The sequence below is a fragment of the Sebastes umbrosus genome, chromosome 10 (assembly GCF_015220745.1).
Source record: "Sebastes umbrosus isolate fSebUmb1 chromosome 10, fSebUmb1.pri, whole genome shotgun sequence".
NCBI lineage: Eukaryota > Metazoa > Chordata > Actinopteri > Perciformes > Sebastidae > Sebastes > Sebastes umbrosus.
The window spans coordinates 14,279,217-14,297,551 of NC_051278.1; the positions used below are offsets into that span (position 1 = coordinate 14,279,217).

Sequence of the window (18,335 nt, forward strand, 5' to 3'; positions counted from 1 at the left end):
AACACGGCGCTGACGACAGACGGATGTTCTTGTAATAGCGGGGCTTTTATCAACCTCCTTTTGTATGCATTTATTTTTGCCTCATGTCCCGGTGTTTGATTGTGTGTTCAGGAGAAAGAGGATAAGGCGATGTTGCAGGAGGAGGTGCAACACCTGAGACAGGACAACATGCGACTGCAGGAGGAGAGCCAGACGGCGGCGGCTCAGCTCAGGAAGTTCACAGAGTGGTTCTTTCACACCATTGACAAGAAACCCTGAGAGTGACCTGCAGAAAGAGAGAGGGAGATGGCCTTCACTCCTCCTGGGAAACTCCTACTTAAGACTCCCACAAACTCTAAAACAAACCATTACCGGCCCCAGAGTAATCTTTAAAAAGCCCCTGCTTAGGAGACTGTAGTGCAGCCCTGCGTGGAGAGACCTGAAACCCTGATCTGGACCTTAGTTTTGGGATCCTCCTCCTGTCTGAAGTGCGGGGCTGTTTCTGACGTTAGCGGATTCTTTATCCTGGCAAAAGAGACTCTTGGGAAAGCTCCTCATCTCCAGCGCTGGAGAGGAATTGAGAAAGGCAACCCGCCCGAGTCCCCGGGATCATCTTACAGTAGTGGAATGTAAAGCTCATTTGCTGTAGTCAACATATAATCTACCTACGTCTGTCACGTCAGTCCACTGTACTGTATACTCAGCTGTACTGTATCGTACTGCGCACACTGTCACACAGCTGTTTCTGTGCCGGCCTTCACGGACGCAGGAGAGTAGAGAGGGCGAGGCGAGGAGGGGAGGAATGTACTGGACATAATGAAGTGGTACTTACTGTCTGCTTGCACCAAGAGGAATCCACATGTGGCGGTCTTGAAACACACAGCGGGGAGGGAAAAATGAATGTAGCTCAACTGAGACCCTCATTTTCTGGAATGGTTCCCAAAGTCCCAAAAGTTTCTATGTTTTTGGGCCATTTTTTTCTTTCATTGAATTCCACTTTTTCTTTCCCTCAGTGTTGTAATGTAGGGTCACATGGCAGTAATTTTGATGTTTTTAAAGGTGCTTTCCCTACACACATGTTCGTCAGTAGTTTCCATTCACTGTCACAATGTCCTAGCAATAATGAAGTGGTAGTTACGAAACTGTGTTTTAAAATAAAAAAAAGAAAAAAGAAGTTAGCACAAACGTGAAGAGTTCCTGTCGAGAAGCAGTTGTACTTGACATGTATTTATAAAACAGGAAGAGACTGTGCCTAAAACTCTCGGTTGTAAATGGATTGTTTCTCTTTGCTTTTAATTCTCTTTTATAAACACATGCCTTGTCTGTGGCTCACTGATATAAATGTATGAATGCGTGTGCGTGTATGTGAGAGAGTGTGTAGTTTATCACAGCAAAATGTGTTCTTATGCAGTGGTTTCTAGAGCATTAGAGCAAGCGCCAGTGAACCACACTTACAATGCCAAATGTGTTTATTTCTGTACATATCTGCCACAGAAGTGTCTTGTATTTAACACTATTATTTAAGCTTATTTAACCTAAAGTTGTTTATTTTATTAAGGTTTTTTTTTTTCTGCACTAAGGAGAGATAAAGCTCTGTGTATGTTGTAAAGTGTGTAGCTTGCCAGGGCAAAAAAAAACCTATATATTTAAATATATAAATGATGATTTTGGAGATTCCAACATTTGGATGCTGCTAGATTACAGTTTGCTGGTTTGTATGCTTTTAAAAATGTCTCTCTCCGTAAACTGTCTCATCCCTGGTGGGACACTGGTTGCTTTTTTTTGGGTTTTGTTCTATTTTTGGTTTTGTTTTTTTAATAAATGTAGTTGTAAAAATAAGTGATTTTCTTTGTATTTTTTTATGTTTCTATTTCTAGCAGTGATTTTAAATTTTACCAAAAGATGATTGGCTCACGTCTAGTAAATTAAAACCCAGCGGTGCTAAAGGATAGATTCATGTTTTTTGTGGTTTTGTGGTAAATGAGAGGATCGATACCACTCACATCTGTTAAAGGTGCTCTATATAATATCCAGAGCATTAATATAGCAGCAAGCAACTATTAACTATGTAAAGATATAGAGGAGTAATGTCTACCTGAGCAGAGAATGAAGTCGCTCTTCCTCTCTGTGTGTTGTAATCCGAGCTTTTCCTTGCTTTGTTGACATCGCCGGGCCGGCCGCATGTGCCTTTTAGTACATGTTCATGTTCAACACTGTTAGCTCTGTCAGCACTTTCGCCGTTGTTTTCACTGTTAACTTTGTTAGCACCGTTAGCTACGAGCCGCCAGGTCAGCTGTCGCCATGTTGAGAGCCGTGCAGAGGCAACAGAAATGCTCCCAATCTTGCATTTAGCACCTATAAATATGAAACTAGAGCCAGGAGATGGTTAGCTTAGCTTCGCATAAAGACTGGAAGCACGGGGAAACCGCTAGACTGGCTCTGTTCAAAGAAATAGTTCCAGCAAATGACCCCCGTAAAACCACAACTTGACGTTTTTACACTATTTTATTTTATACAAATTAAACAAACGAGTGAGTTTTGAAGATGCTGTTACCTTTGCACAGAGCTAGATGAACTGCCAATTGTTTGCTTAAGCTTTATACTTTTCATGCAGACATGAGGATGGTATCAAACGTCTCATTTAACTCTCGGTAAAAAAGCAAATAAGCACATTTCTCATGTCAAACTATTCATTTAACACAACACTTGCATGCCAATATGTACATTGATAGAGTTGCCGCTATAACTTCATCTATGAAGCTATGAAGTGATCCTTTCCCAACACATTTGTAATGTAAGAGATCCACAGTCTTCATACAAAAATGCATTCCTTTAATTAGTCAAATGAAGTGGGAATCTTCCACAGTTACAATCCCTACGCCAAAGCTTAGTAAGAACCACGGTCTAGGGAGACTCAAAGAGGAAGTTTTGCACTAAAAAAGACTTGTGAAGTTTGGAAGATAGCCGCTTGATATGTGACTCTGTCCTTACACGGTCTAGTGTGCACATTTCAACTCATTCCTTCATCTACCTTTCAAGTGAAAACTCTATGATAAAAGTCGCAGATATTTTGACAGAAAGTCCTCAAGCTTTGGACTCCCATCAAAAGCATTATAAATGTAATACATCCACATGTAAGGGACCTTAGATGTATTGGAAAGATTCACCAAAGGAATATAAGTAAAAAAGTTTGTGCACCTATTGGTAGGAATGATATGGAAAATAAGATGGCCTCATGTCCTCATCAGACATCTGATGCTTGTTCTTCAGGTTTAGACAAAACACAAAGAGCTCATTTTGGACCGTTCATTTGTCGATCATCCAGCAGGAGAAGATTACAACCTTTTTCATCCTCTGTTTTGTAAACAGCAGGTGTGCTAAGACTTTCGAAATGGAAACATGAAGCCATAATGTGTTTGTGACTTGATTCCCTGTGAGTTGGTGGTGTGTTTTAAATAAATGACAGATGTTGCTCTCACCGCAGGGACGGCAAAAGGACTCGCTGAATAATTAATCATAAGCCTTTTTGGGTGCGGAGAGAAAAAACAATTAAATTTGTTTGCTACTTCCTGCATAAACCTTCAGCCCAGCTGCTGGAGTGTGGTCCAATCTATCACGTCCTCCAGGGGCTGCTGGGTATGCAGGTGCATTGAACTGTGGGTAAAGCTGGTTTGTCTTTTTTGTGTCTTACATTTGGATCACCTTTGAGGGAGTTGGAGTCAATTGCAGTCAGCTTGTTTGACTGCAACTTTTTTTTATTTTTGCACCCCCTCTGAGTGTCTAAGGATTCAATGAAGGCTTCATCCAAGTCTGACCACTTCATGAATGACCCAGTTCAGTCCGCTCCACACAAGAACTGCCTATAAAAATGCCTTGACGGCCATTTGTGTGAGTGGATGAGCTCTGGGTTTGGCGAGGAGCAGCGTTCAGTGAGATGAGGTAGTTAATCTACATGTGTGTGCGCGCTGCCAGGACAGCAGATGGGAGCTCACACTGGCACAAGGCGAAAGTGTTGCCTGTTTCAGATGGAGGAGGATTCCAGGGCGTTGTTGTGGAGGGTGCGATCAGGAGCTCAACCAGTGACTAAAGAGAGGTACCAAATGACTTTGGCATCAGGGGAAATCTGGAGAAAGATCCGAGGCCGGTTCAGCAGCAGTGAAAATGAAAGACAAGCTGCAGCAGAAAGATGCATGGGACCAATTAAATACTACAATGACATACTGGGATTTTATCAGCTTTGCGAAATATGCTGAGAAGCAGAAACCCAATCCAATAGGTGGAAAAAATATACTCTAACCAGATGGGAGAGCTTACAGTCAAACCATATTGATTTCTAATATTTGACTGTGTCAGCAGTTAAAGGAATGAACGTTAGCGTACCAGGAGCGACGGTCATCCATCTACACAGATTTGGTGCTCATCACACATAATAGCATGTGACTGGGACACAGTTGTCCTGTTTCCACAGTCCCACAGCAGATGCTCCCCTGCTGTGAGTGCCACCCAAGTCAGGATCACGTTACCCAGAATAGGGTTGAGTGTGCCCAAAGCACAGCTGGCACGGCGCGGAGGGAGTGGGGGGGGGACACTATCGACTGTGTGTGTGGGTCAGCCTGTAGTTACTGCTTGCAAAATATCAAATATCAGTATCAGCTTTCCTGAAAACAATGGATTAGATTTTGTGTTTGGATTAGTCTCTACTAGGATTGCAGGGAATTATTCATAGATATCAGAAATTCTATACATGCATTATTCAGAGTGGCTGTACAGTAATCCTTGGTTCAATATCTTGATACCACATTTTTACCAGAAAGTTGGACGTATGAATTATGAGCTATTGAGCGTTGAGGACGATGAAAAGAGGACAATTCAACAGGCTCGCCTTTGGTCTTTTCAGATAGTTGCAATTGTGTTGTGTGCCTGCGAGGCGTAACAGCAGGATTAGCTCTCTCTCACCTGGTCTGCTTATTATTATCTGTGCAGCTCATCTCTCCTCTGCAGGCGCTTTTGAAATTCCCTCTCGCTCACTGAAGAGCACACACTCACACACATACAACACACAAGAAAGGAAAAGGAGAAAAGGGAAGATCCTCCAAACCAGCAGAGAGTCATCTCTGTCCCCCATCTGCCTCCCGGGTCCCCACGGGCCGCCACTATCTGTCAGTCAAGTCACAGGTGACCACCCTCTTAGCTCAACCTAGTCAGTGAAGGGCGACATTTTATAAGCCACTTGCCTGCCTGCCTGGCCTCGATAGGAATCAGAAAGGGTAAGAAAGAAAAAAAAAATTCAGAAAGGTCATTGCTGGCAGGAAAACTTGAAATCTCACACATCCATCCAGCGGAGAAAAAAAACCTCAGCCAACATCTTGTGTTGTAGGTGTGTGGGAATAAAAGGACGGCTCATGTCGTGTGTGTTGTTTTACTGCCAAATTAGATAAAGAAGACAGGAACAAACAGATAAGACAAGGCTGCTGAATTATCTTCATTTGCCAAGATGTCCTTGTCTGTTGTCCTTTTCAGCCTCCGAGCAACAGCCAGTTCTGCTATCGATTGTCAATCGGCTGCTTCCAGTGCAAACAGACATTCAAGACAGTTATGTGAGTGGGTGGTGGTTAGGAGGCGTTCACGCCCAGATCTCTACGCCGACTTCTCCCTTTTCTTTATTGAAGGTATTGATTATGTAAAGTTGCATTGGTCTGGTCTGGCCTGTGTGGCTGAGTGGAGGGGTTGTTTCGTAGGGTCATGGGAATATTGATGTCTGGAGGGTGAATGGTAAGTGTAAAAGTGGGGGCGTATAGTAGCGAATAGCAAACAACCCCCACCGACCCATCATCAGCAATGAAAGCTTAACTGGAGAGGCAATCGATCCTCTGTGTGAGAGAGGAGACACAGAGACACTGGAAGGTCAAACGCAAAATGTATCTGAGCCAGGAAAGGAATTACCTTCAACCTGGCGTGCTCGCATCAAACTGTAAAACAGAGAGCACGCTGTGTCCATGTGCAAGTAATAAGAGCAGACCTGTCATTATCTTTACGGGCTGCGACCGCGATGCTGGTTTTCACCTTGTGTGTCTGAGGACAGATTTTTGTGACGGCGATAGCGTCGCAACCGTGAAAGGTGCAGTCACGAACCTCACAGATGTGTAGTTGAGATCAAAATGAAGGTCAAGTTCAAAAATGGGCGTGGTCCGAGCAAGGAGGGCGTGTCTGTGGAGAGATTGTTGTGACTGCGATAGCATCCCAAACCTGCAGAGTGCCGTCACAAAACTTTCCAGATGTGTTGAGATCAAAATGAAAGATGAGTTCTAAGATGGGTGTGGTCCGATCAAGTGGGGAAGGGGCCATTGCCTCCCCAACACTTCAAGCCCCTGCCCTGATTGAGATAGTATGATTCCTACTATAGCGAAGGCCTGACCTGCCCTACTCTCAACACATCTGGAAAGTTTTTCTTTATAGAAAAACATGTACAAGCTTTTGAAATGTGACTACAAATTTGGGTCAGGAGCACAAGACTATTCGTTTATGTAGTTCAGTCTTCCTGGCTGTCCCATACCTCGATGCACACACAGTTTTTTCCATCTTATTCTCATGGTTGTTATATATCCGAAAGAGCAGATGTCTCCATTTTGAACTGTGAAGCAGATGTGAAAATGTAATAAAATGGCATATCAGGAGGTCACTTCCTTACAGTAAATCCGTAATCTCCTTTTCCATACAAGACTTAAGAGTATAGAGATAGCATGCTGTGTCTATATGAGGCTGATAACAGGCTGATAGTTAGCAGGTGTACACCAATTTATTAGGTACACCCAGCTAAAACTAATGTTATCTAATGCAAAAGGTACTATCTTTATATAGGTCATAGAGATGTGTTGAACTGTAAAATCATTTAGGAGGCTGTAGTTTGTAATATGTATTTTGTAATATTTTGTGTACCCTTGTTGATTTAAGTAGGATAGATAAAATATTGAAGACACCTCTCAGTGTAATAAATTCAACAGCAGCAGAAACAGCCTTCAAAATTATCATAAAAATGAATCAGCACCTCTAAAACTGTTTATTAAATCAATAATTAAATCTGAATAGTATAACCTTCACAAAGGGAGGATGTACTGCACAGCTGTTGGCTTTGGTTAGGTGCGTCACAGTCTGGCACCGTGTCCAGACGCCTTCAGACTTTTTGTAGACTGGACTGAGTTGTTTTCTGTGTTTTGGGTTTTCTGTGCTGTTTTTTTCCCTGTACTAGCTTTCCCTTCTTTACCCATCTACACACCTGCTCTGAATCAGCCTTGTTAGTTCTTCCCAACCAATCAGCTGCTTCCTGTTCCCAGTGCTCTCTAATCACCTCATTCCCATCACCTGAGCTTCTCCGCCCGTCTCTCCACCTGCTCTTCATCCTCTCATCAGGTTAGTTTGTATTTAAATCCTGTGTTTCACTTCAGTCTTTGTTGATTTTGTTATGATGCCTGTTGCTTGTAGTCTCCTGCGTTTGGGTTCCCCTGCTCCACTCCCCATGACAAGGGTTACCTAATAAACTGGCAACTAGGTATAATGTTTACCATGTTCACCATCTTACTGTAGCATGTTAGCATTTTAGTATTTGCTGATTAGCACTAAGCACAAAGTACAGTTGAGGCTGAGGCAAATACTGTTGTTTTTGGAGTGTTATTTAGCCTCCTTCCTTGACAAGCTAACAGGACATGACATGTTTGGTACCAATGGATTCCTTAGGTTTTCTAGTTTCAGAGTTTCTAAATCTAAACCTGAGCCTGCTACAGCTTCTGAAAGACAGTAAAGTCGGGCAGGATCGCTGGCAATCCCGCAGGCCTTTTAATTTGAAAGAAAAAATTGCTATCATCTGGCGGGCCAAATTGTACCTGATAGCGGGCCAACTATGGCCCGCAAGCCTCACTTTGGGCAGCCCTGATCTAGACGTCAAGATACTGGATAATGGAGAACTCTGACCGGCTGGTGGCACTAGAGGAAAAGTCAGCGGGTCACCAAAGTAATTAGATTCCATTCTCCAAAGACCATCAATGCCTGGACACAATTTCATGATAATCCAATAATGGTTGAAATATTTTTGATTGACCAACCAAAATTGCCATCCTCAGAGCCACGGTGCTAGCATATATTCATATAACTTTAGTACCAGATAATCAGCAGTGTTTCGTATCTGAAATCTTCTTGCATCATTTATATCTCTCCTCATCTTACACCTGAGGGATTTCTGTCTCACATTCTCTCTCACAGAGATGTGAATCGGGGATGAGTGTCTCCAGATGGTGACATTTATGTCTTTACTCAGCATATCAACAAAAGTAATAAACGCTAATCTATGAACCTAATAAAACATAAAAACCAGAAGATTTTGATTTGTGATTTTAATTAGCCCGCTTGATGGCAGGACTTTATGTTCACCAGGAGCAATGAAGCAAACGCTGAATATTGGTATTTTGCTGAATAGTTCATTAACCGGTTCAATAAGTACAAATTAATGTTCACTTCTTCCTGAGCCAGTGACAGCTCCGTGTTTATGACGTGGGAGCAAAGCTCCACTATTACACCCTATTGTGATGACGGATCAGTTCGGCTTAGATTACTCAACTGAATATTGCCATTAAAATAACATGTGGTCATAGAGTTTTTCATATGGCTCCCATTCTCTTAAACAAAGTGTGTAATCACAATGTTTATAACTTTAATATCTGCATTACATCAACTTGTTCAACTGCTAATATCTGCATTACATCAACCTGTTCAACTGCAGAACACTTATTTGTACATTTAGCCCCTTAATACTGAAATAATGAGACAATATTTCACATTTGATTTATTGTAAAGCCTATAGCCTGCACAATGAGCTAAAGACAAGAGCTCAATACACACATCTGAGGACATCATGTTAAGGTTGACCTCTGACTCCAGCCATTATTTTGGATCGACTGCTTACACAATCAATAATGTACAACACAATAAGGTAAAATGCATTTGCATAAAACAGCCATCTCAAGATGAACAACCTTTAATCACATGAAAATAAACTCACACCGCTCCAATCCTCAGACGTGCTGTTCCGTGTTATTTACTTACTTACTTATTTGTCTCTGTTCCCCGGAGCGACATAACACTTTGACAAGTGCTCACCACGCAGCCTGTGTAATTTATGTGTGCAATAACAAAAGTGCAAAGCTCCGGTGGTCTATACGTCAAAGACGAGCTAGTCAGCTTTCAGTCTGCCAGCTTCAAGAGGTACAAGAGAGTCTCGCCTCCCGTCAATGGTACTATGCCTCCATTTAACATGCCGCCCACCTCCTCCATCCAGCTTCTCTGTGCTGTACAGTAGTACGCTTTTCTCTTTTTAATACGTTTTTCTTCCTCACTGCAGATCAATTTGCTTCATAAAATGTGTCAAACCTTGCAGGTCATTTTGATAATGATTCTGCATTGTTTTGCCTCTTTTAAAACTAAAATCTAAATATTTCATGTGCAAATGATTACTCAGCTTTTCTGAAGGCCAGATTTATGGCAATTTTAATTTTTCAAATACTTTGGTTTCTTACCAAAACTGATGACATTCCCATCAGCCTCAACTGTACTTTGTGTTTAGTGCTAATTAGCAAATGTTACCAAGCTAACATGCTAAACTAAGATGGTGAACATCCAGGTTGCAAAAAAAAAGTCTGATGGTATAGAAGTCTATCAGAAAATTATCCTACTTCTCACTTGATTTATTACCTCGGTAAACATTGTAAAGAGTTTATGGTCTCAATCGCTAGTTTCAAGTCTTCTTCAATACAACATAATGTTAATTTAGTAATATTATGGTCCCATTTAGAGTCAAATAGACCATAAAGCAGGGTATGCTTTAGGGCGGGGTTACGTTGTTATCGACAGGTTAGCTTGTGGCTGAAGACTCTTGTTTCAATACAAGTTTCTACCTCACTGTAGGTCATATTATTACATGAATGTGTCAAACTTTGGAGAACATTTGGAGAATGTTTCTGTTTTATTTGTATGTCCTATTAGTCATAATATAGAAAATAACTTTCGAGCTGGATTGGCTTGTGACCAATGTGTTGGCCCTTTCATTTTGACAAGGTACAGAAAGAAACTTGTAAAATGTCAAATCTCAAAACAGAGCATTTGATATTTCGGTGGTTGTAGGACAAACCTTTTATACAAAGATGTGACGCCTCTGAGATAACATGACGCATGGTTCAGAGGAGAATGAACGGCACAGAGAGGGTTTGAGGATGGAGACAGAGGATCTTTTGTTCTTCTCTTTCTCCTAATGCTCAGCTTATCGACAAAGCCAGGTACCAATCTGCCTCCCTTCCACTGCAGTACATTCCTCAGTGAAAAGCCATCCAGCCTGGATATTCTGCAGCTGAATGTTTCGCGGTCTTCAGCCAAGAACACTCTGATTTTAGTGGCACCTGCTTTACCCCAGCTCGCGGTTCCTGTAATTGTGCCCTTTCTCCTGCAGTCTCTAATCATCAACCTCTATCTGCACACCATGTGACAATGCAAATGGGCCGGAGAGAGGAGACATTAAGTGCAAGCCTTGCGGCAGCCTGTGTATGTCTGCGAGCAGCTGGAGGAGCTCTAACCACAACATCTGCGAGGAGCGAGGTCAGGTTTCTATCACACCACCCACAATGCATGTTGTTAGAGTCATGGAGGGCCAAAGGCTGAAATATGACAGGCCGGTGGGGCAGTGAGCCAAAATGATATAGTTTATGTCCATCCTAATCTAGACCAAACTGTTGCTGCATATGTTTCCTAAGATTTGCATGTTTGATATGTTTTGCTGAATGTTTGAGATGATTCGCCTGGGCTGACAGCCAGAAACGTCAGTGTTTGTGTGTGTGTGTGTGTGTGTGCGTGCGCGCAACTCATCACGCTGTTTGTCATCAACCATCCTCCTGTCAGACTCCTCTGGTGTATCGTACAGCTACAGCAAACACAGGCAATGAACAAACAGCCCAGACATGCACCTTACCAGTACTTAATACGGGTTTTACCCTGTTCAGAGACTTTTTCTGATGTAGTGGCTATAATTATTGTTATTTTATGCCAGTTTCTATATATATATATAGTTAGTGTGTACTATGGCTCCATAAAGATGGCTCTGGTTAAGCCGGGAACACTCTGTCACCTCAATTTATTCCAAGATTTCTGTAAACATTTTCACTTTGGGAGCATTGGCAGTCGTGTTTTCCATATCTTCTCCTTTAATATTGGAAAACAACTTTAAAGGACTTGGATATATAGTTAAAAATTGCATGCTTATTATTAAAAAGTAAATGTCAGCTGTTCAATAATATATCTTATTTCACCTCCTTCTTTGTCCTTTGCATCTGAAATGTGAGGATCATGTTCTTTCCATTCATCTTTGCAGTTGGTGATGTTCATTACTTTGCATTTCTGGGTCCAATTAGTTTTGTGGTGTATTCCTCAAGAAGAACTGGAGTTTGATAGAGGAAAACATTCCAGCGATGTAAAACATCAGCCTCAATAGACCAGAGTGCACTGCAGCGAAATACTTGTGTGTTTGTAGTTAAAACCACGACTCACTCAGCTGTCCACCAAACTACTCCAGTGCTGCTACTGATAACACTATCTGTTGTTATTGCTCTTTTCACCCACACATGGACACTAATCCACCGATGAGTGAAGAAACAGTCGACGTTTTGAGGGGTTGTTGAAAGGCACTCTGGAAAATGGAGGAATCTACTGAGGTCAAAGTGGGTTCATCAACAAAATGTACCATGATTTGAACATGACAGGTTGATGATACAGTATACAACAGTGAAAGATAAGGTTATTCATGTTCACGTTTAAGTTCAAGTCAATAACATGAACACCCGAACAATGGGCAACACAATACAGAAGATCTACCTTCAAACACTACTATAGCTTAGGTTTAACTGCTCAACTTGTGATCGTCAGAGAGGTGTGCGTCCACTAGTCATTTTTAAAACTGTAGTTTGTAGCTGTAGACAACCCGATCTCACAGGAAGGCGTATAAATAGCATGACATTACACAGACATTCCGCAAGTCACGAGGACGCATTTTAGGCTTTTGTACCCCATGCAACAAAACTACGGTAACGTCAGCAGTTAGTTTTAGGCAACAAAAACACTTAGTTAGGTTTAAGAAAACGCAATCATAGTTGGGCTTAAAATAAGTACTTAAACTAGGTAAAATACGTATGGAAACAATGTAACATAAGTACAGAAAAAAACGTCACTAATGTCACTAACGTCACAAACACCAGTCTCGAACACTGGTCTCCTGGTTGAAAGTTGTGTTTGTTGGACCCATCCAACTCCCCTCAGGCCCACCATAAGCGGTCTTTCTCGCTTTTTATTCTCCATACATCACTAGCGTAGCATATTTATGTGGATGCCTTTACATTAAAGTCAATGCAGGCTACATGGTGTACAAATGACACGCAAAAAGCAAGAAAGGCGTTCTGCCTTGCGATTATCATGTCATTCATACGCCTTTTCGTTCAAACGGGCTGCTGTAGATGTTGTACTGGTTACATTATATTGTTAAGTGTTCCGATGTTTTCCTCACCCGTTGCATATTTAAACTGAAATGCTTAGACATTTTTCCTCTTTAAGTGAGCAAGCACACGACTTAAAGCGAGAACAAAACAAAAGGCGACGAATCTTCCCATCACACTCTAGTATCACTTTGCTTGCCAGGCACTCAGGCACTCTGAGGCATGGAAGCATTATAAAGGGATGAAGCCAGACTTAAAGTCTGGCTGTTGATGGGAACAAACATCCGCCCTGCTCCTCCTACGCTTCACACCAAATACACAACACACAGGATCTAATGAACCACCATCTGGCGCTACAGCAGACCTGGGAGTCTGCCCTGCACGGGCAACTCACAGAAACAAGTTCCCAAGTGGCTTCACCACCAAAACACAAATTCAAAACGCCAATGTGGGTCAGGCTAAACGTTGGCACCCAGGACAGGTTGAAAGAGATACATTCAATATTGTTATACTGTATGAATTGGTTATTTGTCTGGGAGCTACAACATCAGCCATGTTTGTTAGCTGCAAAACAGGAGTGTTTCTAATCAAGAGCTTGTGTTTGTCCATGTGTCAGCTTTGTGTTAACATATTTATGGTGCTACTAAAAGCTCATTTATTCAATTCGGCTGTGTAAAAAAAGGCAGGTAATGGTAATGTGTGCTTGTGCTGTAATAAAAGAACTGAAATGAATTTCTCTGTGTGCATAAAAGCAACGCGATGAGAGATCACGATACGGGCGGCTGAAGGTTTGCACACACAATAGGTCTAATTCAGCACACAAAGGCAGCACATTGTGTGGAGGAGATGTGAGCGATAGCAGAAATGAATAGCAATTGAAAGGTGTGAATGGCATCTCTCATTGAAAGCAAACACGCAGAGAGGCAAATAATCTTCTGATCCAGACTGTTCTTGCTTGTTTTAGTTGGACTTTCACACTGCGTCCATGTGAGAGAGAGAGAGAGCTGTCAGCTGCAGAATTACGGCAGTGGGAGTTTTTTTTGTCACGGCAGAGAGAAAAGGTCTCTTTCTGTCTACCTACTCTGCTGCCAAGGCGCAAACGAACTCTCTCCTCCGATATGGGGTTTGTTGTCACCCTCCAGGCTCAGCCGATGCTGGGTTTCCACGGCGACGGAGGCGTGAAATGTAGCCGGTAGCCAGGCTGTACAGTATGAGTGGCCGTTCTGTCTCATTTCTTTGTCTTCTGTCCATTCAGGGAGGCATGTCTGGCTAGCAGCACCATACAAATCAATACTGCCTGGCACACACACACATACATAGTGTAAATTCCTACGAGCTGCAGCGCAGCCTCCAGAGCTCCTCAGGCCTTTTTGAGTTTTTCCAAAGTAGAGATGGAGAGGTGAAGGGGTCAACAGCAGCGAGGATCAAAAAATTTGGTGCAACCATTCAGAATTCAAGCTTGAAGGTTTCTCTATACGACATTCAGAGCATCAATGTAGCAGCAAACAACTACTGTCTATGAAACGAAATAGAGGAGTGATGTCTACCTGAGCAGAGAGTGAAATCACTCTCCCTCTATGTGTGTGATCATAATATGAGTTTCTCTGTGCTTTGTTGACAGTGGTTACAGCTAATAACACCGTCCCAACCGACGGCCCAACCACCCTTCAGTTCCCCCTCAGGAAAAGACTGTTAGCTCTGTCAGCACTGTTGCCGTTGTGTGCACCGTTAGCTGCGAGCATAGACTGTATATAAAGATGGATGACATGACAGCTCCCCAAAAGTGAAGCCAAAACATCTTGATTGCCCCCTGGTGGCTGGTTGCAGTATAGGTCATAAATCCTGCCTCCTCCATGTTAGCGGATGGAACATGGGTCAAACAAAAAAATCAAAGTACACCTCAAATACATTTTTTCCAAAGATAGTTTCTGTCATTTTAGATCATTCTTATCACACTGATGTATGTTCAAGGGATTTTTTCTGATAATTTTGGTTTTAATTAGTTATTTGATGCTATAAAAACGGGGTGAGACGTTATATATAGAGATATTTTGGCTTCACTTCTGTACAGTGGGAGGAAGTGGAGACGCGTCGTCCATCTTTATATACAGTCTGCGAGCCACTGGCTCAGTCATCAACAATGTTGAGAGCCATTGAGAGGCAATAGATATGCTTTCAATTTTGCATTTAGCACCTTTAAAAAGACAGATTTTTAATATATTGTATAGTTCAAATGTAGCCTGTTATTGTTATGGATTTGTAGATTGTTCTGATTTTCACTTCATTGTTGGCTCTGAAGCACTGAAAGCTTTGTATGCCTGTCTCTATCTGTCTGTGTCTTCATCTTAACATCAGCTAAATATAGAAGACCTGTTTGACAGCAAATCAACTGTGAAACCAAGAGCGCAACAAACAGAAGTCTCTTGTTGTTGACTTTCCGTTGCCTGGGTGTGTGACTGTTTTCCTTTGCAAACCTCAGCAGTGACTCTAATGAACTGCTCATTGTCTTTGTGTACGAGCCTGCTGCTGATTAAATGTGGTCATGGTTACATGAGTTGTCTTGACTTCTTGGTCTTTGCCAGATGCTTTTCACTGAGTCTGAGTCCTTCCACACAGACCTATTAGCAAATTCTTCCGTGGGCTTAACGTCACTTCTGAGCAGTGGGTGTGGACGTAATCGCTCATATTTGGGCATTTTTCCAAATACTTCGGTAAAATATTACTGTGTAAGCTATACAGCTTTGCCAGGATAATCCTGATTTAATTTTGGTTGTCTGATTAACATTATATCTTGCTATCTATTTGCTAAAGGTTTCTCATGGGGGCTTTGTTACATTTTAAGCATGGTGAAGGTAAGAGAATTAGCCTGCATTACTGTGTAACTGATCTGATTTCAACTGGGAAACTCTCTCTCTCCCTCAAACCCTTCAGATCAAGGCAAATGGAGGAATCTGAGAGCACTGTGGTCACTGCTTTATTGTACTTATCACTACAGTTCACTGTGATGAGATAAAGCAGATTAAAGTTAGAGGGAAAGTTAAGTTCTTTAGGCTCGTATGATGAAAGACATCAGAGCTTGGAGGTAATTTTATACGAAACTCAAGAGGATGTCATAACCAGTGGATAACTCCGGGGTCTGAGAAGTGAAGCCAATGCAGAAGTGCCTTAAACTTGCATTCTTTCTAAAAGCCAGCAGGGGCCGACTAAAGATGAAAGTCTATGAGAAAATGAGCCTACTTCTCACTTGATTTGTTACCTCAGTAAACATTGTAAACATGAGTTTATGGTCTCAATCGCTAGCTTCAATACAGCATGATGTTCATTTAGTAACTTCCTTTAGTTTAGAGTCAAATAGACCATAAAACAGGGTATGCTTTAGGGCGTGGCTACCTTGTGGTTGACAGGTCGCTACCAGGGGAGTTGTCCATGTTTTCCTTTTATAACTTTAACCCTTTCACAGTGTATTTTCAGTTCATGAAAGTTAATTATAACCTTTTTGGTCACCCGAAAAAGTCCAAATCGGTTTGACTTAGCTCCACCCTCTTGTGTCACTTCTGGTTGCAAAAAACAACATTGCGACGGCAAAAATGCCGACCTCAAGGCTTCAAAATGGCAGTCCACAAACCAATGACGTCACAGTGACTACGTCCACTTCTTATTTACAGTCTAGGGTCATAACTGCGGCTTAATCTCTTGCTCTAAACTAAATTTTCTATTAGGAATAGTTCTACATTTTGAAAAATATGCTTATTCATTTTCTTGCCGATAGTTAGATGAAAAGATTGATATCTATCTCAGGTCTACACTAAATATGAAGCTACAGTTAGCAGGTAGCTTAGCTTAGTATAAAGAGTGGAAACAGCTAGCCTTTCTCTTTCCAAAGGTAGCAAAATCTGCCAACCAGCACCCCTACAACTCACTAATTTACACTTTATATCACATTTATTAGAAAAACTGAAGTGTAAAAACATAACGCTGTGGTTTAAAAGAGAGGCTGGAAGTTGGATTTTGTCAACTATTCTTAGTATTCAGTTAACATTACATTAACTAGTTTATCTTTGACCGGATGATTATGTAGTTGGCATTTGGCTAGATCTTAATATCATATACGTACCCGTTTGTAATTTGGAAATTGGCCTCTAAACATTTTCATATTTGCCTCTGTCAGCTTCTCCTTGTATTGGCATTTGTGTTTCGCCGGTGATAGATAATGATTGCCCCGCGATACCCATTCCCTATATCTAGCCAGATTGATCTTCTCATCTAACTCTTAGTGAGAAAGCAAATACATGTATTTCCCAAAACTATTCTTTTACATAACAATGCAATTTGGCAGGCGTTTAAAGATCCACTGAGAGATACTTCTGTAATTCCCACTCTAATGTCTGTAAAGACATAAGGAGTTTACATAATAGCTTATACTGTAGTTAACGTGATCTAATGAGTTCAGAAATGGCAGGCAGGAGGCCAATAAAAGGGTGCACCCATCGCTAACTATTTTTAAATTACTGTAGAGAGAGGGTAACTCGTAAAGACAGTTAGAAAGAGCTGTCAGTGTTCACCAGTGTCATGTTATGATGTGGCATCACAGGCACTTCTCCTCCACAGCCGAAATCTACAAAGAGCCTGACAGAGACGGCAGAGCAGATGAGGGAGGGAGCAGACCTCCACTCAAGGACACCGGATAGGAGGAAGCATTCATACTCTGAGCCAGTTTAAAGTTTTAGGTGGATGACTTTGCTCTCTCTGTCTGCTGGCTATTTTGCTTTCTCTCTTTGTCTTTCTCTCCCCTGGCATCTCACTCTGCCCGAGGCAGAGCACAAATCAGCTGATGTCTGCACAAACACAATGACCCCCAGGTCTTGTGTGTTCTTGAACCAGCAAAGAAAGACAAAACAGCGAGAAAAGAATAATGGGGAGAACGGAAAGAGGATGAGTTGTTTGGTGAATTGCAAAAAGCACTCAAGCTATATTGATGGTACATTCCTAGACGGCAGATATTTTGCCCAAGGGCCCCTGATGAATAAAAGTTTTACTGCTAATACTCATTAAAGAATTTCATCCCAGCATGTGTTTCATGAATAAGGAGGTCTAGATAAAATACTAATAAAGGTCACAGGTATCACCACATTGTGAGGTAACTGATGGATGAGGACCAGATAAAAATGATCATACGTCACAATCCTAACAATCTTTCCATCACAAAAGTTGTTTTGTCGTGTAAACTTTTCTCTAGTTTTCCTGTTTTATCAGTTATGTGTTGGTTCGTTGACACAAATGGCAGAAGATGCCCACAGCCAGGTACAGTGCATTCACCTTTATGTCACATCATATTTAGGTCAGGAGGGTTCAGGCAGGTGAAACAGCGCAGGCCACTAACCATGAACAAATGGACATCTCTGGGTTCATCTAGCAGCGTGTGTAGGTGGATGTGAATGTGCATGCTGACCACTGTGAGTTTATACTTGCAGAGAGGGAAACAAAGGTCTAAGGTACTTATTTATTCATCATTTATGCGGCCCTCGTCTGACAAAATTTTCTAACAAAAAGAAAAAATATTACATTTGTGATTATACAGATCATAGACTGTATATAAAGATGTATGACATGACAGCTCCCCAGTGTAGCCAAAGCATCTGGATCGCCCCCTGGTGGCTGGCTGCAGTGTAGGTCATAAACAATTTAAAAGAACAAAAAGAAGAGAAAAAATGCCGGGGAACTCACTGATGACTTAAAAAAAATATAATTAAAAGAAACATTCAGTTAAAGGATTGTGCAAGAAACTTTTTACATTCAATAAAAAACAAAATACATTGGAGGATGAAAAGGTGAATAAAT

The 18,335-nt window shown here is 41.6% G+C and overlaps 1 protein-coding gene and 1 long non-coding RNA gene across 6 annotated transcripts in view; both read left to right on the plus strand.

The window, feature by feature from the left end:
- LOC119495378 (signal-induced proliferation-associated 1-like protein 2) overlaps positions 1–1,818 on the plus strand; it is a 100,235-nt gene extending 98,417 nt beyond the window's left edge. For all 5 annotated transcript variants that reach the window (XM_037781763.1, XM_037781766.1, XM_037781765.1 and 2 more), the window contains one exon: positions 112–1,818. In XM_037781763.1, coding sequence (XP_037637691.1) covers positions 112–258 — 147 coding nt within the window. In that variant the 3' untranslated portion in view covers positions 259–1,818. The remainder of the gene's footprint in view (positions 1–111) is intronic.
- Positions 1,819–7,246: 5,428 nt separating this feature from the next.
- Positions 7,247–14,311, plus strand: LOC119495966. The gene is made up of 3 exons (XR_005208602.1): positions 7,247–7,386; positions 10,469–10,614; positions 14,119–14,311. It is a non-coding gene; the product is annotated as an uncharacterized LOC119495966 (long non-coding RNA).
- Positions 14,312–18,335: the final 4,024 nt, after the last annotated feature.